Source organism: Notolepis coatsorum (genome assembly GCF_963971535.1).
Source record: "Notolepis coatsorum genome assembly, chromosome: 1".
Taxonomy (NCBI): Eukaryota; Metazoa; Chordata; class Actinopteri; order Aulopiformes; family Paralepididae; genus Notolepis; species Notolepis coatsorum.
Window position 1 is genome coordinate 320071439 of NC_140165.1, and position 20646 is coordinate 320092084.

The 20646-nt window shown below is 44.9% G+C and overlaps 1 protein-coding gene across 1 annotated transcript; it reads right to left on the bottom strand.

Annotated features, from left to right (window-relative positions):
* Positions 1 to 6630: 6630 nt before the first annotated feature.
* LOC311226562 (protein diaphanous homolog 1-like) lies at positions 6631 to 20361 on the bottom strand (the record flags this gene model as incomplete). Its single annotated transcript, XM_084311982.1, is given in 5 exon segments — positions 6631 to 6714; positions 6716 to 6781; positions 6784 to 9951; positions 15443 to 15700; positions 20341 to 20361. Coding segments are annotated over 5 exon segments (3597 nt in total).
* Between the last annotated feature and the right edge of the window lie 285 nt (positions 20362 to 20646).

Here is a 20646-nt window from a genome sequence, read left to right on the forward strand (position 1 = left end):
CCCACTGGTCGGCTTCAATGTGGACGAAGCCTTGCATCACGTAAAACATCTGTTTTATCTGCATTAAGGAGTAGAACGTTTTGCGACATACATTTTTTTACGGCAAGCAGGCAAGCCTCAAGATTTTGTAATTGGGAAGAATCATTTGGCTTAATAGGTATATATAATTGGGTGTCATCAGCGTAAAAATGAAAGTTTATGCCAAATATGTGTATGATATTGCCGAGGGGTAGTATGTAAATCGAAAATAGCTAAGGGCCCATGTTAACAGAATTCGGCTATAGGGCGACAATAATGTGGTCAAGAGGCATGGTTTCTATCTTGAGCCTGAACTGGCGTGGTTTCTTTTATTCACATGGAAAGAGCAGTAACACAGGCCTTCTCTCACTGAGAGACATCGGGGGAGAGAAAGAAGTGGGAGGAGACATCTACTTTTATACTCGCCACATGGTGGTGTACCTGAGTGGCTCCGCCTAGAGCGCCCTCTAGTGGAAACATATATTTGCAGCTAGACAGTTACTGGTGGAGACAGTTATATACAGTATGCAGGTAAACAGTTACTAGTGTTAACAGCCATATATACAGTTAGACAGTTACTAACAATCCTACACAGAACCTCTGACTTCAACAGCCCAGGACAGAGCCTTGTGGGACCCCGCATTGCACTGGGAGGGTCTCAGATGTTAAATCATTATAGACCACGCAGTGTGTTCTATCAGTTAAATAAGATTTAAACCAAGCAAGTGCGTGACCCCGAATGCCAACATGATTCTCAAGCCGACCTAGAAGAATCGAATGATCGATAGTATCAAAGGCTGCACTGAGATCAAGCAATAAGAGCACAGAAGTTAGGTTTGAGTCAAGAGAGAGCAGTAAGTCATTTGTGTAAGGCTCTAAAGCCATATTGAAAAGATTCATTAAGATTATTGTTTGATAGATGGTCAGTAAGTTGCGTTGCGACAATCCGTTCTAATATTTTGGATAGGAACGGAAGATTGGAGATGGGTCTGTAATTTTTTAAGATTAGAGGGTCGAGGTTCGGTTTTTTAAGTAGTGGTTTAATGATGGCTGATTTAAAGGCCAGGGGCACCACACCAGTAGACAGGGAGGTGTTGAAGATATTGAGTAGGGCAGGGCCTAGAGTTGGGAAGAGTTTTTTGATGAGAGTTGCTGGAAGAGGGTCAAACAGACAGGTTGAGGGTTTAGCTGCGCCAACCAATTTAGAGAGGGCACTAAGTGAGAGGTTTTCAAGGCAGCATAGCGTATGGCTGGATTCAAAGTCAGGGGGAAAGCCCATCAGAGGTTGGGAGAGACTCTGATTGTTGAGTAAGCCAACAATTTCATCTCTTATGAGATCAATTTTCTTGGTAAAGAATTTAATGAATTTGTTAGCCGAGAATGCATGGTTTAGGGCATTTGGTTGTTTCTGAGTAAGTTTTGCAACTGTGTCAAACAGAAACTTTGAGTTGTTTTTGTTTTCATGAGCCTGGAAAAATATGAGGTTTTGGCAAGTGAGAGTGCCTTTTTGTAGTTACGTAAACTATCATTCCAGGCAAGGCGGAATACTTCGAGTTTGGTCGAACGCCATTTATGTTCAAGTTTGCGACATGCCTTTTTAAAGGAGCGAGTTTCCTCCGTAAACCAGGGAGTTTGTTTTTGCGGAGCACGTTTAATTTTAGGCTTAAAGGATAACTCCACTATTTTGGGAAATTAGCTTATTTAACATCTTCCCTGGAGTTAGACAAGAAGATACATACCTTTTTTGTCTCTGTGCGTGCATTTTAGCTTTGGGAATAGATGCTCCGTTAGCATAGCTTAGCTTCATCACTGGAAGTGAGGCAGGACAGTAGCCTTACAGTGCCTTACAGTGTATTGCAAGGTCTGACATTGACCAAACTTGATATGCATGACCTTGGTGGGCTCTAGGTCAACTCCTGAAAAGGGGGTCAATGTCAGACTTTGCAATCAAAAGTTAGGGGGCTAATAACCCTTGCCATAATTTCAGTGCACCCCTAACTTTTGATTGCAAGGTCTGACATTGACCCCCTTTTCAGGAGTTGACCTAGAGCCCACCAAGGTCATGCATATCAAGTTTGGTCAATGTCAGACCTTGCAATACACTGTAAGGCACTGTAAGGCTACTGTCCTGCCTCACTTCCAGTGATGAAGCTAAGCTATGCTAACGGAGCGTCTATTCCCAAAGCTAAAATGCACGCACAGAGACAAAAAAGGTATGCATCTTCTTGTCTAACTCCAGGGAAGATGTTAAATAATAATTTCCAAAAAAAGTGGAGTTCCCCTTTAAGGGGAGCGACAATGTCGAGCGTGCTACGAAGGGCGGCGTTAAGTTTGTCTGTAAAGAGATCAAGGGGGCCAGAGTAAGAGAGGAAGGGAGAGAGGGTAAATGTTTGGACAGTCGCCATACACATAATATAAATATAGATTTCCCACAACTCTCGAGTTGAAAACAAAACGACACACTACACCTTTAGTCATTCAGGTTTTTATTCATGAGTCATGATTCTATTTCTAAATCCAATGTAGAGCTTCTGGCTCGCTTCTGAGTCTTCGTCACCATGTAGAGCTGGCCTGTCACTCTTCATCACCATGTAGAGCTGGCCTGTCACTCTTCATCACCATGTAGAGCTGGCCTGTCACTCTTCATCACCATGTAGAGCTGGCCTGTCACTCTTCGTCACCATGTAGAGCTGGCCTGTCACTCTTCATCACCATGTAGAGCTAGCCTGTCACTCTTCATCACCATGTAGAGCTGGCCTGTCACTCTTCGTCACCATGTAGAGCTGGCCTGTCACTCTTCATCACCATGTAGAGCTAGCCTGTCACTCTTCATCACCATGTAGAGCTGGCCTGTCACTCTTCATCACCATGTAGAGCTGGCCTGTCACTCTTCATCACCATGTAGAGCTAGCCTGTCACTCTTCATCACCATGTAGAGCTAGCCTGTCACTCTTCATCACCATGTAGAGCTGGCCTGTCACTCTTCATCACCATGTAGAGCTGGCCTGTCACTCTTCATCACCATGTAGAGCTGGCCTGTCACTCTTCATCACCATGTAGAGCTGGCCTGTCACTCTTCATCACCATGTAGAGCTAGCCTGTCACTCTTCATCACCATGTAGAGCTGGCCTGTCACTCTTCATCACCATGTAGAGCTGGCCTGTCACTCTTCATCACCATGTAGAGCTGGCCTGTCACTCTTCATCACCATGTAGAGCTGGCCTGTCACTCTTCATCACTCTTTTATCTCTGAAAGATAAATTTCAGGATGATCTGCTCACCCGTCTTGGGAATGTAACAGCCAATTCCTGCAACCAAGAAAACAAACTTTAGAAGTTGATAGAAAGAAAGTAAGAGGAGAGCGCGCGCGAGAGAGAGAGAGAGAGAGAGAGAGAGAGAGAGAGAGGGCATGAGGGAGAGTTAGAGGGTGTGAGGGTGTGTTTGACAGTAGGAGACAGTAGAGACAGTAGACAGTAGACAGTTTTTTCTGACTCACCAACATTAGCTCTTGTGACTTTGCCTTTCGGTGACTTGACCAGCAGCGCCCAGTAGGTGTGATCCTCGGCATTCGCAACCAGTCCGTTCACACTCTCCAGAAGTGGGCCATAGTCTGCGTTCTCTGAGTAGGTGAACCTGCCAGGGCGAGCAGAGGAGCACTTCAGATTCAGATTCAGATTCAGATTCAGATGACTTTATTCACCATATTGCAGTACAAATGGAACGTGATTCGACATTTACAGTGCATGCTTTTTTTTCACAATTAAGAACAATACAACAGTAAATGAATAATTATAAGTAAAGTGCAAGACAGGACAGACCAGTGAGACAACAATAAGACTGTGAAAAGTGCAGTGGTTGGTTGGGGACATGGATACAGTGCAGCACAAAGTTCAAGTCCAGAAGTCCAGCCCTAGCAGCTCGTGTAACGGGGGAAGTCCGTGGGTATGTCCACAGTCACTGAAACAGGTGTGTTGACGAGTGACTGTGGCAGTGCGGGCTGGTAAGTTAAACTCACTTCCTCATAACAGGGTTAACAGACGCATAGGGACGGTAGTTAGGAGTGAATTCACTTCTTAGTGCAGCGGCCTGTGTCGTCGCCCGCGGACGCGGGAGCCCCCTGTTCGACTCCCCCTCGGGACATTCTCATTTAACATCAAACACAACGCAGAACCAGTATGATCCGTCACAGTGGTGCCCAGTGACCCGGATGTCCTGAGGGGCGTGAGTTTAGGGAGGTGAGTGTAACGGGGAAGTCCGTGGGTATGTCCACAGTCACTGAAACAGGTGTGTTGACGGGTGACTGTGGCAGTGCGGGCTAGTAAGTTAAACTCACTTCCTCATAACAGGGTTAACAGACGCATAGGGACGGTAGTTAGGAGTGAACTTCTTAGTGCAGCGGCCTGTGTTGTCGCCCGCGGACGCGGGAGCCCCCTGTTCGACTCCCCCTCGGGACATTAACATTTAACATCAAACACAACGCAGACCAATATGATCCGTCACGTTGGGTAGGTGGGGGGGGGGGACTGTACATTGGAGGTGGTTGGGTAGGAGGGGTGGGTGAGGGAACACTGTACAACTGTACAAACAAAACTGTACATGGGAATATTGACAAAACCATACTTCATTTACTGTACATTGGAGGGGGTTGGGTTAGGACATTTACAGGGGCCAGTTTCGAATAGCAGTCTCCCGTAGGTGTTCTTTGAGAGTGGTTTTGAAAGTGGGTAGTGATTCACATTCCTTTACAGCTTTGGGTAGGGCATTCCACATTGATGTGGCATAATTGCGAAACGTGTTTAGTCCCTTGTTTGAGCCTAATCTGGGTTTAACATGATTTGTGGAGCTCCCTCTGGTGTTGTGATCGTGGTATTCACTGACCTTTGGGAAGTATTTTGACATGTACATGGGTACCTTGGTCATGTAGTGTATCTTGTAGACCAGGCCCATTGCAAGTTGCTGTACTCTGACAGCAACGTTACGTTAGTGACTTGGTTGAAACGTGATTCCGGAGTGATACCAAGTGGAAGGAAAATATATCCAGTGCGTATGGCAGGCATTCTCGAAATTCTCCGCTGTCTCCTCTGCAAGCAGTGCTCTGCCTGTCTGTGTCTGTGAAACGCCACTACGAAACAAAACACAGTTATTTTGATGCAGCCTTTCCTCAAAATTCAGTGCTAAGAACCACAAAAATAAATGGAATGAAATCATCATATCAAGCTGCAAGCAGAATTCGTGTTAAAGCTATGTCACAACGACAAAAAGCAACAAAGTCCTCACTCGGTGGCATGGGTGTTGGCTAAACACAAGAAGCCATTCTCTGTTGCATACATAATAAAATAATGTATGACTGAAGTGATGGAGACCATGTTTGAAGGCAAACAAAAGCAAATCCCCCTCAGATAGCACAGCAACCAGAATAACGGAAATACTGGCTGGTGATTTGATTAAACAGCTTTGTGATGGAATTAAAAAAAATGCACAGTGCATTTCCATAGCTGTGGATGAGTCCACTGACACCACTGAGAATGCTCAGTTGCTGGTGTTTGTGAGGTTTTAGTGAGTTTGTGAGAAGATTGGATCAGTTGTACTTTTTTTTGGAATACTTGATGCGGCCCAGCCTCACCCAGACTCCACCTCCAGCGGACCCCAGGTACATTGAGTTTGAGACCCCTCAATACTTTTTGAATACTTGAGAATCTAAACCGAGTGTGTACTTGTCATAGAGAATGCGTCGAGACGACCGTTTGCCAGGACGGTTTCAACAAAAGCTCTATTCTTGATGCCACTCTAAATTTCACCGGTGTGGGACTCGATTCATCCACATTCCTACATCGCATCTGACCAGTGGTCATTCACACAGGTAGACAAAGTACTGGCCAAGATACGACATCTTCTTTCCGTCTTCATCTTCATAGCTCTCCTTCTTTCTTTCCTTCTCCTTCTGTATGGAGGAAAGCAATACACACAATTTACATCATTGATAGACATAGAAAAGACTTAATTTTAAGATGTGTGTGGGTGTGTGGGTGTGGGTGAGCGTGTGTGTGATCGTGTGTGTGTGAGCGTGTGTGTGAGTGTGAGCGTGTGTGTGAGTGTGAGCGTGTGTGTGGGTGTGAGCATGTGTGTGTGTGTGTCTGTGTGGGTGAGTGTGTGTGTGTGTGTGTGTGTGTGTGTGTGTGTTTGTGTGTGTGTGTGTGTGTGTGTGTGTGTGTGTGTGTGTTTGTGTGTGTGTGCCTTACCAATGAGGGGATCAAGGTAGAGGATCTCTCCGTGGCTCTCGAAGGGGTGGAAACGCCCTCTGTGTTGATGTTGAGGAGTTGGCTCTTCTCCTCCTTCTCCCGCTCAGCCTTCTCCCTGGCCAGCTCTTCTTCTGCTTCTCCTCCTTCTCCCGCTCAGCCTTCTCCCTGGCCAGCTTGGCTCTCCTTCTGCTTCTCCTCCTTCTCCCGCTCAGCCTTCTCCCTGGCCAGCTTGGCTCTTCTTCTGCTTCTCCTCCTTCTCCCGCTCAGCCTTCTCCCTGGCCAGCTTGGCTCTTCTTCTGCTTCTCCTCCTTCTCCCGCTCAGCCTTCTCCCTGGCCAGCTTGGCTCTCCTTCTGCTTCTCCTCCTTCTCCCGCTCAGCCTTCTCCCTGGCCAGCTTGGCTCTCCTTCTGCTTCTCCTCCTTCTCCCGCTCAGCCTTCTCCCTGGCCAGCTTGGCTCTCCTTCTGCTTCTCCTCCTTCTCCCGCTCAGCCTTCTCCCTGGCCAGCTTGGCTCTCCTCATCATCTTCTCCTCCGCCTCCCCCTCTGCACCGCCTCCTGGAACTCTTTCTTGAAGCTGTTGAGGTCACTGAAGAACACCTCCACGGACATCTTGCGGGGGTCGAACACGAAGTAGTCCCCCAGGTCCGCGTACTGCTCCTCCATGTTCCTGTGCATCAGGTCCAGCGTGTCGTACTGCTCCCGCGCCGTGCCGACGAAGCTAGACATCTTCTCCACAAAATGGTCCTTGTCACTCTGCGGGGGAGGGAAGGTTTCTAGATCCTTCTCCAGGTTCTTGATCTGACGGCCCATCTGATCCAGGTTCCTCTGAAGGTTCTCCGCCGATACTCTGCTGGCCTTCTCCAGGTGGACGAGCTCGTCGGGGAAGGTCATGACCTCGGGGTACTGCTCCTGACACACGTCAGCCAGGAATTGCAGCAGCGTCTGCCTCTGGTCAGCCGACTTGGTCTCTCGCAGCTTGCAGAGGTATGAGATGGTGAACCCGAAGGCCTTGGCGTTGCGGGAGCCAGCGTTCATGTAGTTTCCCACCAGCAGGATGATCTGCAGCAGCTGGGCGAAGGTCTGGCTCGTCCTCAGCTCCTCGCAGGCCGCGGTGACGGACACCACCTCCGGCTTCATGCTGCCCAGCTGCTCCTCGAACTGCATCCGGAAGAGGATGGCTTCCAGCCGCGGCTTCAGACGCGTCACAGTGGACATCACCGCTCCAAACTGCTCGGTGTCAGCCAGGTCTTCATACTCATAATCTCCCAACACACTGAGCAGCTCGGCCTCCGGGAGCCACTTGATCAGGCCCTGCACCGTGGACTCGGTGAGCTTCTCGTTGATCTCCAGGATGTGGTCCTTGATCTCTTCGTACGGCAGTAGATGGATACACCGCAGGATGATGGAGAGGTTCTGGGAGGACTTGGAGTCCAGCACCTTCAGCTCCTTCACCTTCTTCTTCTGCTTCTCCTGCTTCTTCTCTTCTGCTCCCTCCAGGTCCTTCTTGGCTTTGGAGGTCTTGGTCTGTGAGGAGAAGGCCAGTGTGAGTTTGGCGAAGAGCTCATCGTTTTCATAGCGGCCCTCCTTGGCCTTGGTCCAGAAACTGCTTTCAGAGAGATCCTCCGCTCCAATCTTGCTCCAGTTGACCCTCTTCATCTGCACCTCAGTCTTGTACTCCTTCTTAGGCGCGAGTCCGAAGGGCAGCGGGGGGGGTGCGGGGGCGCCCCAGCCCCCCATGCCAGGGGGTGGGGGCATGGCCAGCCCCGGGGGAGGAGGTATGCCCATCCCCGGTAAGGGCGGAGGGAGTGGGGGTCCGGCCATGCTGGGTAAGGGGGGAGGAGGCGGGGGAGGGGGCGGAGGAGGAGGAGGCGGGGGAGGGGGAGGGGCCACATCAGGTTGGCCCGGGAGAGGGGGCGCGGGGGGAGGAGGGGTCATCCCGGGCGTCGGCACGGGGACGGTAACCGTGACAACTTTAGGCTTGGCCTCTTCCAGATCCTGCGACAGCTTCTCGTTCTGCTCCTGCAGCGTGCTGAGCACGGGGACGGTAACCGTGACAACTTTAGGCTTGGCCTCTTCCAGATCCTGCGACAGCTTCTCGTTCTGCTCCTGCAGCGTGCTGAGCACGGGGACGGTAACCGTGACAACTTTAGGCTTGGCCTCTTCCAGATCCTGCGACAGCTTCTCGTTCCGCTCCTGCAGCGTGCTGAGCCTCTGGCTGAGGCCCCTGTTCTCCTGCTCCTGCTCCTGCCTGGAGGAGGTGAGCAGCTCCTTCTCCTGGCTGAGCTCCATGAGGCGCAGCTCGTAGTCGCCCTCCAGCTTCTTCAGCTCCGCCTGCAGCTCGTGGCGCGACGTCAGCTCCGCGTGCAGCCTCTTCTCCAGCTCGATGGCCTTGGCCTCACTGGTCTCCACCTTAGTAGGGTCCAGCATGTAGTCTATCAAGCCTTCTATATACAGGTTGAGGCTGCGGCACTTGAAGTCTGGATCGGCTCCGTTCTTGTGCAGCACGATCTGAGATATACACACATCCCTCAGCTTGCAGTACTGAGACCTGGCCGCGTAGTCGTTACCGGTCAGCAGCATGTGCTCCATCAGGGACAGGAAGTGGCCCTCGGCCTTGGAGTCCTTCACCGTGTTGAACAGCATCTGGAACACCTCCGACGCGTCGTCCGTCTCGATTTTGACGTCATCGTGTCGTGACCTCAGCTCGTCCGAGTCGTCCTCCGCCTGCTCATCAAACACAATGAGCTGCACCCTCAACACCTCGTTCTCGATCTTCCTCATCTCCTCCAGCATCTTCTTCAGTCCCTGGCGCAGCAGCTCAGAGCGCAGGTGGATCCTAAAGTCCAGCTCCTCTCCGCGGCTGATCAGGGCGTTGATCAGCTGCATGCAACCGCCCTTGAGAGCGTTGTGTTTGTTCATTCCATCCAGTAGGGGTTGAAACCGCTCTATGTCCCTGGTCTCAGCTCCCTCTGTGATGGCCTCCAGAACGCGCTCATGAAGGTTCTCTGGGTGCTCCAGGATGGAGATGGCAGAGAGCAGCTTCACAGTGTCCACCATCATGTGAGGAACCCTGGGGTTGATGGCTCTGACCAGCAGAGGTATACCCTCCTCTGACTCCAACATGGCTTTAAGACCATAATTGTTGTTCATCAAGGCTTTGAGGCAGCGGATTATCTCATGTTGATTCTTCACCCCCATGTTTGGGTACTTGTCCTTCTCGTCCTGCAGCCTCCGCAGGATGCCGAGCAGCAGGGCCAGGCCCTCCACGACGAAGTTCTGCACCCAGCTGACATAATTGTTATTGAGCGAGACTCGTAGTGTCTCCAGACAGCTCAGTAGTCGTGTGTCACGAAGGTCTGATTTTAACACCTGGATGTACATCATCGCTGACCTGGAGCTTTCCTTCTGGTCCTGGCCAGCCTTGGAGGTGTGCAGGTACAGTGACACCATCTCTCGCTTGACAGCGATGTCTTTCTGTCTGAGAGGACACTGCTTCTCCTCGTTCAGATTCATGTCCGCCAGCATCTGCTCGAAGAGCTCCAGCACGTCCTCGTCCGTGTGGTCGTGCATCACGGCGCTCTGGATCTGACCCGGCTTCTCCTTCTCCTTCTTCGTCCTCGTGCCGGTGAACCTCTCCAGAAATTTCTTCTTCCCGTCTCCATCTTCACAGCTCTCCTTCTTTCTTTCCTCTTCCTGCTGTATGGAGTAAAGCAATACACACAATTTACATCATTGATGTGAGAAATTGGCAAGACGGTAGACATAGAAAAGACTTAATTTTAAGATGTGATCTATGTGGTAAAGTAGCCTACTCACACCCAGCAAGCTTTTTATTTGCATTCACATGATTGATATCATTTAGCTTGTTGCTTTTTTTTAAATATTTAATTTATAGCATTTTCAGCTTTTTTTTTTCAACGCAGGACCTTTTGGCCACGCAGGACCGACAGCGGCCACGCAGGGCCGATAGCGGAGAGAGGGTGAAACGGGAGGAGAAGAGGGGAAGACATGCGGCACATGGCACACCGGGTCAGGGAATCGAACCCGGGGCGACCGCTTCGCGACTCAGCGCGCTATGTGGTGTGCTACTGGAGCGCCCGATTTAGCTTGTTGCTTGAACATAATGGTATCACAATTGCATTAGTTAAAACGCCATACGGGTTTCATAGAAAGGTATCACTGCAGCTCCCCAATGTTAGCTTTCAATATGTCAATGATTTTTTTAAGTTACAAAAAATGGAGTAGGGACCGCACTCGAGGAAAATCGTTGTTTTTATTTTTATATGCACAAGTTGTATAACGCACAAAACTTTTTCAGCCATCCGGCCTTCATCAGTGTGCAATGATAGTTGTGACAAACAAACCTTAACTAGGCTGTACTTGACAACATACAGGTGGGAACAATCGGCAATCAGCCAACAGGCTAGGTTGACGTCATGATCAGTAATTAGCAGGGCTAGATTGACAGGTAGATATCACAGTATCACATGAATGCGTATAATGGCTATATATGAAAACAACACATTAATACATATTACAATACAATATTTACAAATCTGTATGGAACAAAAAAGACAGTACATTGGGGGTATCAGGTTGTTCCTCTCCAACCTCTCCCAGAAGCAGTCGCATATCTACTCCTCTCCCACCCTCCACAGAACACCTCAAGGCCTTTCTCTTACCCGCCCGGAGACGTCCGTACCAGCCTTCTACAGCTCCTTTCCCTGAAGCCTGGATCTGCCCCTCGCTGGAGACGCTCGGCCGTATTGACCTTTTTTCTTTTTCTTTTTACAGCAGAATCAACTCGACTTTTGACCGTAATATGGATCTAATAAGCTGGGCTTTTACAGCGATTGATCGCATATTCTCGACGAGGAGGCAAAATGCGGATGACCCACTATGCCCTCTTGGGAGCTATCAAGCGGGATACACCATAAATTCATACGGGACATGGCTTGCGATATGCTTTTTCCCGTTGGAGATAAACGACGTTGAAGACGTATATCTTCTAATTGTCATGCTGCTCGGCTTGGGCTCCGTCAGCTGTTGGATCTGGTACTGTCTGAATCTAATTCGGAAAAAGTTGAATCCTATGGCCAGGGACATGGCCGGGATCAAAGACAACCAAATGGAACTGTATAAAATGATCGCTGACCTTAACACCCTGCGGGGTGATGAACAATTGAGCTCTAAGACCATGTTGGAACGGGTCGAAATCTATCACACAGATGAACAATCGTGCTTGAAGACAATTCTTGAGAGACTTGTTACTAACCACGCAGAGGAACTGTCGCGGTCTCAGGCCATTCTGGACATCACGACGGAAATTAGAGACGTGAAAATAAAGATGCCACCATACCGTGCTAATAGGGGGTATGATGATGTTGATGATGATTAAACTAAATTAACCCAATTTTGACCATATGGCAGTAATTTGCCTTAAGCTGCATGTATCATCCCCCCCCCCCCCCCCTATCCGGTTCTGCTGTGAAACCAACCAAGGTCGAGGTCGGTGCGGGGGAGCGATTCCAGGGAAGCGGCCAGGCAGAAGGAACGAGCTGTGCTGTCTGGGGGTGATAAGATTGATTTTATGATCCATTTCGTTAAAATGTCGTGCCACAGGGGAATTAATGTCGGCCCGCTTTATATTGCTTCTGTGTTCGTTCAATCTGATTTTTTATTTGCGGGATGTCTGTCCGATATAGTATTTTTTACATGGGCAGAATAATAAATATATTATGTGTGTGGAATTACATGTTATTAGCGATCTGATCTTGTAATTCTTCCCGGTGTGGGAGTCGTGAAATGTGTTTGTTTTGATCATGTGGCTGCAAGATGTACATGCTCTACATGGGAAGCTCCCATGAATAAAAGGCTCTGGCCTTGAACACGAGTCTGCTCTAACGAGGCGGTCCTTCAGGTTGGTAGCCCTTTTATGCGTAAAGCGTGGAGGGTGTTGGAAGCGGTCATTTAAGGTTCTATCTGATGATAGAATGTGCCAGTGTTTCATGACTGTGGACTTAATAACAGAACTAAATGGATCATAAGTAACAACATTAAGAGATAGTGCAATTATATTTTATACCCCCCTGTTTTATTAATGTTATTTACGCCCCACCCCTGTTTTATATTTAACACTGTGTTTAGGACTGTTTTTATATTTTTACTAGCACCTAGGGTTGCATTTTTAAATTTCGTTGTAACAACTGTAACAATGACAATAAAGATCTATTCTATTCTATTCTATAATTAATGGTGTCTGATGTTGTTTCTTTCTTTTTTTCTGTCTTTCTTTCTTCCGGAATAGTTATTTTCTTTCAATTTGATTTACAGTGGCCATGGCAGAGTTAAAGGGGAACTCCAACATTTTGGGAAATTAGCTTATTTAACATCTTCCCTGGAGTTAGACAAGAAGATACATACCTTTTTTGTCTCTGTGCGTGCATTTTAGCGTTGGGAATAGACGCTCCGTTAGCATAGCTTAGCTTCATCACTGGAAGTGAGGCAGGACAGTAGCCTTACAGTGCCTTACAGTGTATTGCAAGGTCTGACATTGACCAAATTTGATATGCATGACCTTGGTGGGCTCTAGGTCAACTCCTGAAAAGGGGGGCAATGTCAGACCTTGCAATCAAAAGTTAGGGGGCGCACTGAAATTATGGCAAGGGTTATTAGCCCCCTAACTTTTGATTGCAAAGTCTGACATTGACCCCCTTTTCACTGCTTTGGGCCCTTTTCATCAAATCTTCTCAACATACTTTCACTTTCAGAGTGGAACTCCTCCTGAGAGCTACAGATATGTTTGAGTCTGTATAGTTGACTTACAGGCAGGCTTTTCTTTAAAGGCACCGGGTGGTGACTAGAAAACGGTAGGAGATTGTTTTTATCCGTTGGTTTTCTGTAGATGGTTGTGGCAATTAGGTTATTATCTTTAGTTAGTTTTACATCTAGGAAGTGAATGGATTCTCGGCTCTTTTCCATACTGAAAGTGATGGATTCTACACAAGAGTTTAAATAGGACAAGAATGATGACAGTTCTACCTCGTTTCCTGACCAGACCATGAAAATATCATCGATAAATCGAACAAAGTATTTGATATGGGGTCTATATAACGTATTGTTGTAAATGAAGTCCTCTTCGAACGTTCTCATAAATAAACACACATAAGCGCATGCGGATGGGGATCCCATAGCAGACCCATATTCCTGTTGGTAATAGGTATTTTCAAACATAAATAAATTTCTATTCAGTGTAAATTTCATCAGTTCCATGATAAATTCATGTGGAGGTGTTTACCTATAGAAATGGTTCAAAGCTTCTAGACCAAGGTTATTGTTAATGTTGGAATATAACGAAGTAACGTCTAGGGTTACGAGAATATCACTGTCACCAATATTTCGGACTAAATCTAGTTTAGATAGAAAGTCAGAGGTATCTTTTATATACGAGGGAAGTTTCCAAACCAGTGGTTGGATGTGATAGTCTACAAACTTAGAGGCATTCTCTGTGAGGGACCCTATCCCTGAGATTATTGGTCGGAGTGGAGGGTCGTTTGGACATTTGTGCACCTTGGCTAAACCATAGATGACAGGTGTGATAGGGAACTCATCCACCAGGAATTTTGCTTCTTTTGCAGTGACCCATTTATTTTCTTCAGCTCTTTTGATTATGTTTCAATTCTAGGTTGTAGTTATTCCAGGGATTCAGTCAAATTCTTATAATATTTGGTGTCAGTCAACATCTCTTTGATTTTTTTTTACTGTATCTCGATGTATCGATTATAGAGATTCCACCACCTTTGTCACAAGCCTTGATGGTGATATTTCTATTCTTGGCTAGTGGTCTGCAGCCTTTCCTTCGGTTTGAGAGAAGTTTTTTCTCTTGCTATTAATCAGTTGTTCTCTTTCCACAAACTGATTCTCAACTTCATCCTCTACCAGTCTGCAAAAGGCATTAATAGAGTGATTGTTGACCATAGGGTTGAAAGTGCTTTTGGGTCTGAACACTTTAACACTGGGATCTGGTAAGACATTGGAGTCAGAATTAGCAAAAAAAAGCTTTCAGTTTAACATTTCTGAAAAAACGGAACATTTTTTTTTATAGTAAACGAATAAATTAATGGTCCATGTCAAAATACTTGCCAAAGGTCAGTGACGATCACAACACCAGAGGGAGCTCCACAAATTTCAGTGGATATTTCAGTGGATACCGTGATACTGTGAAATGTATACTCAGTAGATAGTAAATTATAACACTACCTTATGCATACTGCACCCTATGTGACACTGTGAATAATGTGAATATTTCTTCAGCTAGTCAGATAGTAAATTATATTGACCATATTGATCGAATTGTTTACACTGCCTGTGTTGTTTTACTACCTGTACCCCCCCCCCCTCCCCCCCATGCTGCTATGATGCCTGAATTTCCCCAAGGGGATCAATAAAGGAATATCTTATCTTATCTTATCTTATCTTATCTTAAATCATGTTAAACCCAGATTCAGCTCAAACAAGGGACTAAACACGTTTCGCAATTATGCCACATCAATGTGGAACGCCCTACCCAAAGCTGTAAAGGAATGTGAATCACTACCCACCTTCAAAAACACTCTCAAAGAACACCTACGGGGGACTGCAATTACAAACTGGCCCCTGTAAATGTCCTAACCCAACCCCCTCCAATGTACAGTAAATTACCAAGTATGGTTTTGTCAATATTCCAATGTACAGTTTTGCTTGTACAGTTGTACAGTGTTCCCCCCCCCCCACCCCGCCCACCCAACCACCTCCAATGTACAGCCCCCCCCCCTCCACCCACCCCACCCCACCCCACCCCACCTCCCCAACCTCCCCCAATGTAGTTTTTACGTCAAATGTATATACTCTCTTTTCTGGACTCTTTTTGTATCACAAACAGTACTGTATTTGCAAATCTGGTATGTCATAAATGTATAGATGTAGCAGTACTGTCTATCTGTATGTCATGTATGTCATATATGTACTGATGAATTGAAAATGGGGGACCCTGATGTAAACAAGACGAAAGTCTTTCTCTGGTCTGCATCCCCTTAACAATTGTGTGTATTGAGCTGTACTGTACTGTACCCATTCTGCAATCTGTTAATAAAGTTTTCAATCAATCAATCAATGGTGTTGGAACAAACGACAGTCCCTTGGTCAGTACCTGTTTCTCAGTGTCAGTGAGATCGTGAGAAGAGAGGTCGAAGATGAGGTCGTCGGGTGGTGGTCCCACCGCCTGCGTCGGTCCCGATTCCTCCCTCTCCCTCCCCTTGCCCCTCTTTCCGCGCCGGGTGCGGGCCACATGCCGTGTGGATCTTCCTGTTCCCTGTCGCGTAGTCTCTTCGAGGATCTTGTCGGGGGTCCCGGCTGTCTCCGCCCGAAAAAGCGGCGTTGTTGTGGAGCCTGTCCCTGGGATCGCTGGCTGCCAGAGGAAGATTTAGTCAGAAATATTGGTGACAGTGATATTCTCGTAACCCCTAGACATTACTTCATTATATTCCAACATTAACCATAACCTTGGTCTAGAAGCTTTGAACCATTTCTATGGGTAAACACCCAGACCAAACACCTCCACGTGAATTTATCATGGAACTGATGAAATTTACACTGAATAGACATGTATTTATGTTTGAAAATACCTATTACCAACAGGAATATGGGTCTGCTATGGGATCCCCATCCGCATGCGCTTATGCGTGTTTATTTATGGGAAAGTTCGAAGAGGACTTAATTTACAACTAGGGATGCTCGATATTGGCTTTTTTACCGATACCGATATTCCGATATTGTCCAACTCTTAATTTCGATACCGATACCGATATCAACCGATACCGATATATGCAGGGTTTCCCCCCAAAAAAACTGAATAATTTCAGGTAATTAATAATTTCACTGGATGCATTCAAAAGGCTTTCTAAATGTAAGCATTATCTGTGCAAAATATGATAATTAAAAAAGTAAAAATTAACATTACATATCTCTTGTTGTTGAATTAAACCAACATGCATACTTTTGACATAAAATAAGAATTGGTTCTTACTTGCTTGCCTGGGTAAATAAAGGTTAAATAAATGTAAAAAAAAAAAAAAAAAAAAAAAATTCGATACCGATATTTTCCGATATCACATTTTACTGCCGATATCGGCCGATAATATCGGTCGGCCGATAATATCGGACATCCCTATTTACAACAATACGTTATATAGACCCCATATCAAATACTTTGTTCGATTTATCGATGATATTTTCATGGTCTGGTCAGGAAACGAGGTGGAACTGTCATCATTCTTGTCCTATTTAAACTCTTGTGTAGAATCCATCACTTTCAGTATGGAAAAGAGCAGAGAATCCATTCACTTCCTAGATGTAAAACTAACTAAAGTTAATAACCTAATCGCCACAACCATCTACAGAAAACCAACGGATAAAAACAACCTCCTACAGTTCTCTAGTCACCACCCGGTGCCTTTAAAGAAAAGCCTGCCTGTAAGTCAACTATACAGACTCAAACATATCTGTAGCTCTCAGGAGGAGTTCCACTCCCAAAGTGAAAGTATGTTGGGAAGATTTGATGAAAAGGGCCCAAAGCAGTGTCTTAACTCTGCCATGGCCACTGTAAACCAAATTGAAAGAAAATAACTATTCCGGAAGAAAGAAAGAAACAGAACATCAGGCACCATTAATTATGTCCTTACTTATGATCCATTTAGTTCTGTTATTAAGTCCACAGTCATGAAACACTGGCACATTCTATCATCAGATAGAACCTTAAATGACCGCTTCCAACACCCTCCACGATTTACGCATAAAAGGGCTACCAACCTGAAGGACCGCCTGGTCAGAGCGGACTCGTATTCAAGGCCAGAGCCTTTTATTCATGGAGGCTTCCCATGTAGAGCATGCCATGTACATCTTGCAGCCACATGATCAAAACAAACACATTTCACGACTCCCACACCGGGAAGAATTACAAGATCAGATCGCTAATAACATGTAATTCCACACACATAATATATTTATTATTCTGCCCATGTAAAAAATACTATATTGGACAGACATCCCGCAAATAAAAAATCAGATTGAACGAACACAGAAGCAATATAAAGCGGGCCGACATTAATTCCCCTGTGGCACGACATTTTAACGAAATGGATCATAAAATCAATGACCTCAAGTGCATAGGTCTAGAGATGGTTTTTCTTAATAGAAGGGGTGGTAATAACCATGAACAACTTCTTTTACAACGGGATGGATTCATCGGCTCAAATCTATGTATCCATCTGGGATGAATGAAGAGTTCAATTTGGCTCCATTCCTTTAGGTGAAAGCTATCCTAAGTTGTCTACTGTATAAACAAAAAACTAGTACACTGATTAATGCACGGTCTAACAACCTGATACCCCCAATGTACTGTCTTTTTTGTTCCATACAGATTTGTAAATATTGTATTGTAATATGTATTAATTTGTTGTTTCATACATAGCCATCATACGCATTCATGTGATACTGTGATGATATCTACCTGTCAATCTAGCCCTGCTACTGATCATGACGTCAACCTAGTAGCCTGTTGGCTGATTGCCGATTGTTCCCACCTGTATGTTGTCAAGTACAGCCTATAAGGTTTGTTTGTCACAACTATCATTGCACACTGATGAAGGCCGGATGGCTGAAAGCGTTTTGTGCGTTATACAACTTGTGCATATAAAAATAAAAACAACGATTTTCCTCGAGTGCGGTCCCTACTCCATTTTTTTTAACTTAATTAATGTTGGACTACGCACCTGTCTGAGCGCAGTGGTTACCCTTTTTCTACTTACAACGATTTTTTTAATACATTTAAAAAAGAAAAAATGTAAAATCCTCAAACTAAATCCTCAATTTGAATAACGTGATTCATCTGATTAAATTAGTATTTTTTCTCATTAAATCAACTTTCCAGCCCCAGACCCAGCCCAGGGAGAAGCCGCCCAACTAAATCAATTAAATCAACTTTCTAATGAATATAACTCATCAGTTTCCTTTAATACTATAATATTAGTGTAGCCTAATCTTTATCTGCAAATGTGGAGAAAACCCCCATTGGTTTAAACAGAATGAATAGAAAATAATATAAAAAAATAAATATATATTTTTTATTTTTTATTAAAAAATAAAAATTCTAATGTTGATTTAGAATTTGAATGCCAACGTAACGAACGAAGGTTCGAACGTTTGGGCTCAGCCCTAATGTATGGTATATGTAATAATAAAGTATATTATATTTAGCCCCATTTGAATAATATAGACATATGTCTAAAAACATGACATTCTTTAGAAGTCTTAAAATAAAATACATTTAACTTAAATTAAAATAAATGTAAAATAATAATAACTTTTCTCACCTTTCCACGGCTAAACGTGTGAGGATTCGCCAGTCCCTGAACCCCTTTTCCCTGTCTACTCTCCTCAGCAGCCCCCACCTTTGGACATTCTTATTCTCCTGGCATTTTTATTGTCTCCTGTGTTGTTTAACTGTGTTCTGTCTTTAGTCTCATTCCCTTTTGTAATTATTTATTTGTTCCTTGTATGTTTGTTTACTCTGTCTAGTGTTCAGTCTTCTTGTGTAGTTAGTTCTTGTGCTTCTCTGTTTATATTCCCCATTGTGTTTGGTCTGGTTGTTTTCCTTAGCCCTGTTAGTCTGCCCTTCCCTCATGTGTGTCTCGTTTTGCTAATTGCCCTGCTGTCTCTCTAGTGTTAATTGTTTCCCCTATATCTAGTGTTTGTTCTCTACTCTTACTTGTCGGTTCATTGTTTCGGTTCCATGTTTTGTTATCCTCGTCCCTGTCATGTGCTGAGCTCCTGTGTTCTTAGTAAGTTACCCTGTGTCATTTAGTGTTTTGTTTTTGGACTTCTCTCTTTATGAGATTATTCTTTGTTTTGTATTTTGCCCTCTGCCAGTCTTAGCTGAGCTATGCCTTGTTTTGTTTTTGCTACTGCCTAGGATGTATTTTCTGTTACACTTCACCCCTGGCTCGAAGTGTTCTAATTAAAGGAGCAGTGCTCATTTTTGGACAATCTACCTTTACCTCCCCTCGTATCTGTTTGCGCCTGGGCCCTCTGCTAACAATCCGTAACAAAACGGTAGGCAAGGCATCTTGTTTTAGGGATGTCCGATATTATCGGCCGAAATGTGATATCGGAAAATATCGGTATCGGTTTAAAAAAAATAACATTTTTACATTTATTTAAGCTTTATTTACCCAGGCAAGCAAGTAAGAACAAATTATAATTTTATTTATTGTTAAAGTATGCATAATGTTGTGTTAATTACACGACAAGAGATATGTAATGTTAATAAGTTTTTTCGGGAGGGGGGGGGGGGGGGGGGGGGGAACCCTGCATATATCGGTATCAGAAATTAAGAGTTGGACAATATCGGTATATCGGTATTGGTAAAAAAGCCAATATCGAGCATCCCTAGTTATAACAGTTGATCAACGGTCCTGTTCCAAAATGCGCAATGAGATCTTCTGAGAGAATTGTTGAATAGATACACAAATGTTCTAGAATGTTTGATTATGAAGATATCACAACATGACATCATACTGTGACATCACAACGTAAAATGTTGGAGTTCCATTTGAATAATATAAATAATATGTATGGTAAGGCTGTCCCCGAAGCCTGTTTTTGGGATTCAAACTTCGTCAGGGTTTTTCGAATGGACGTTCGAACCTTCGTTTTTAATTAAAAAGAAATTATTAAAAAATATATATATATATAATTATACATATATATTTTTTTATATCCTCAAACTAAATCCTCAATTTGAATAAAGTGATTAATCTGCTTAAACGAACGTTCGAACCTTCGTTTTTAATTAAAAAAAATAATAATAAAAAAAACTCTTCTTTTTTTTATCCTCAAATAAAGTGATTCATCTGATTAAATTAGTCTTTTTTCATTCAGTATTCAATATTGTCTGATTCAATATTAACATTCAGTATTCAATAGTGTCTGATTCAATATTAACATTCAGTATTCACGTAGAACAGCTAGCTAGCCGTTGTGGACACTCACCTGGCAGGTAAACCAAGCCATCTTGTTTGAGAAATGTAGGGTTCAGTCTATGTGTTGTTTAGTCCATCTGTCTGAACAGGACTGATCAGTCCTGTTTGGGAGAAGAGAGAGGCGGGAACAGAGAGAAGGTGATCAAATGGTGGAGCGATAGAGGTAGAGGGTTACCCCCCTTGGGGGGGCACTTCGAGAGATGAGATGATGTTTGGATTGTGATTGTATGACAAGAGGAGCAGAGAGAAGTCAAGTCAAGTCAAGTCAAGAGTTTTAATTGTCACGGCATACAGGTATACAATGAAATGCGGGTGG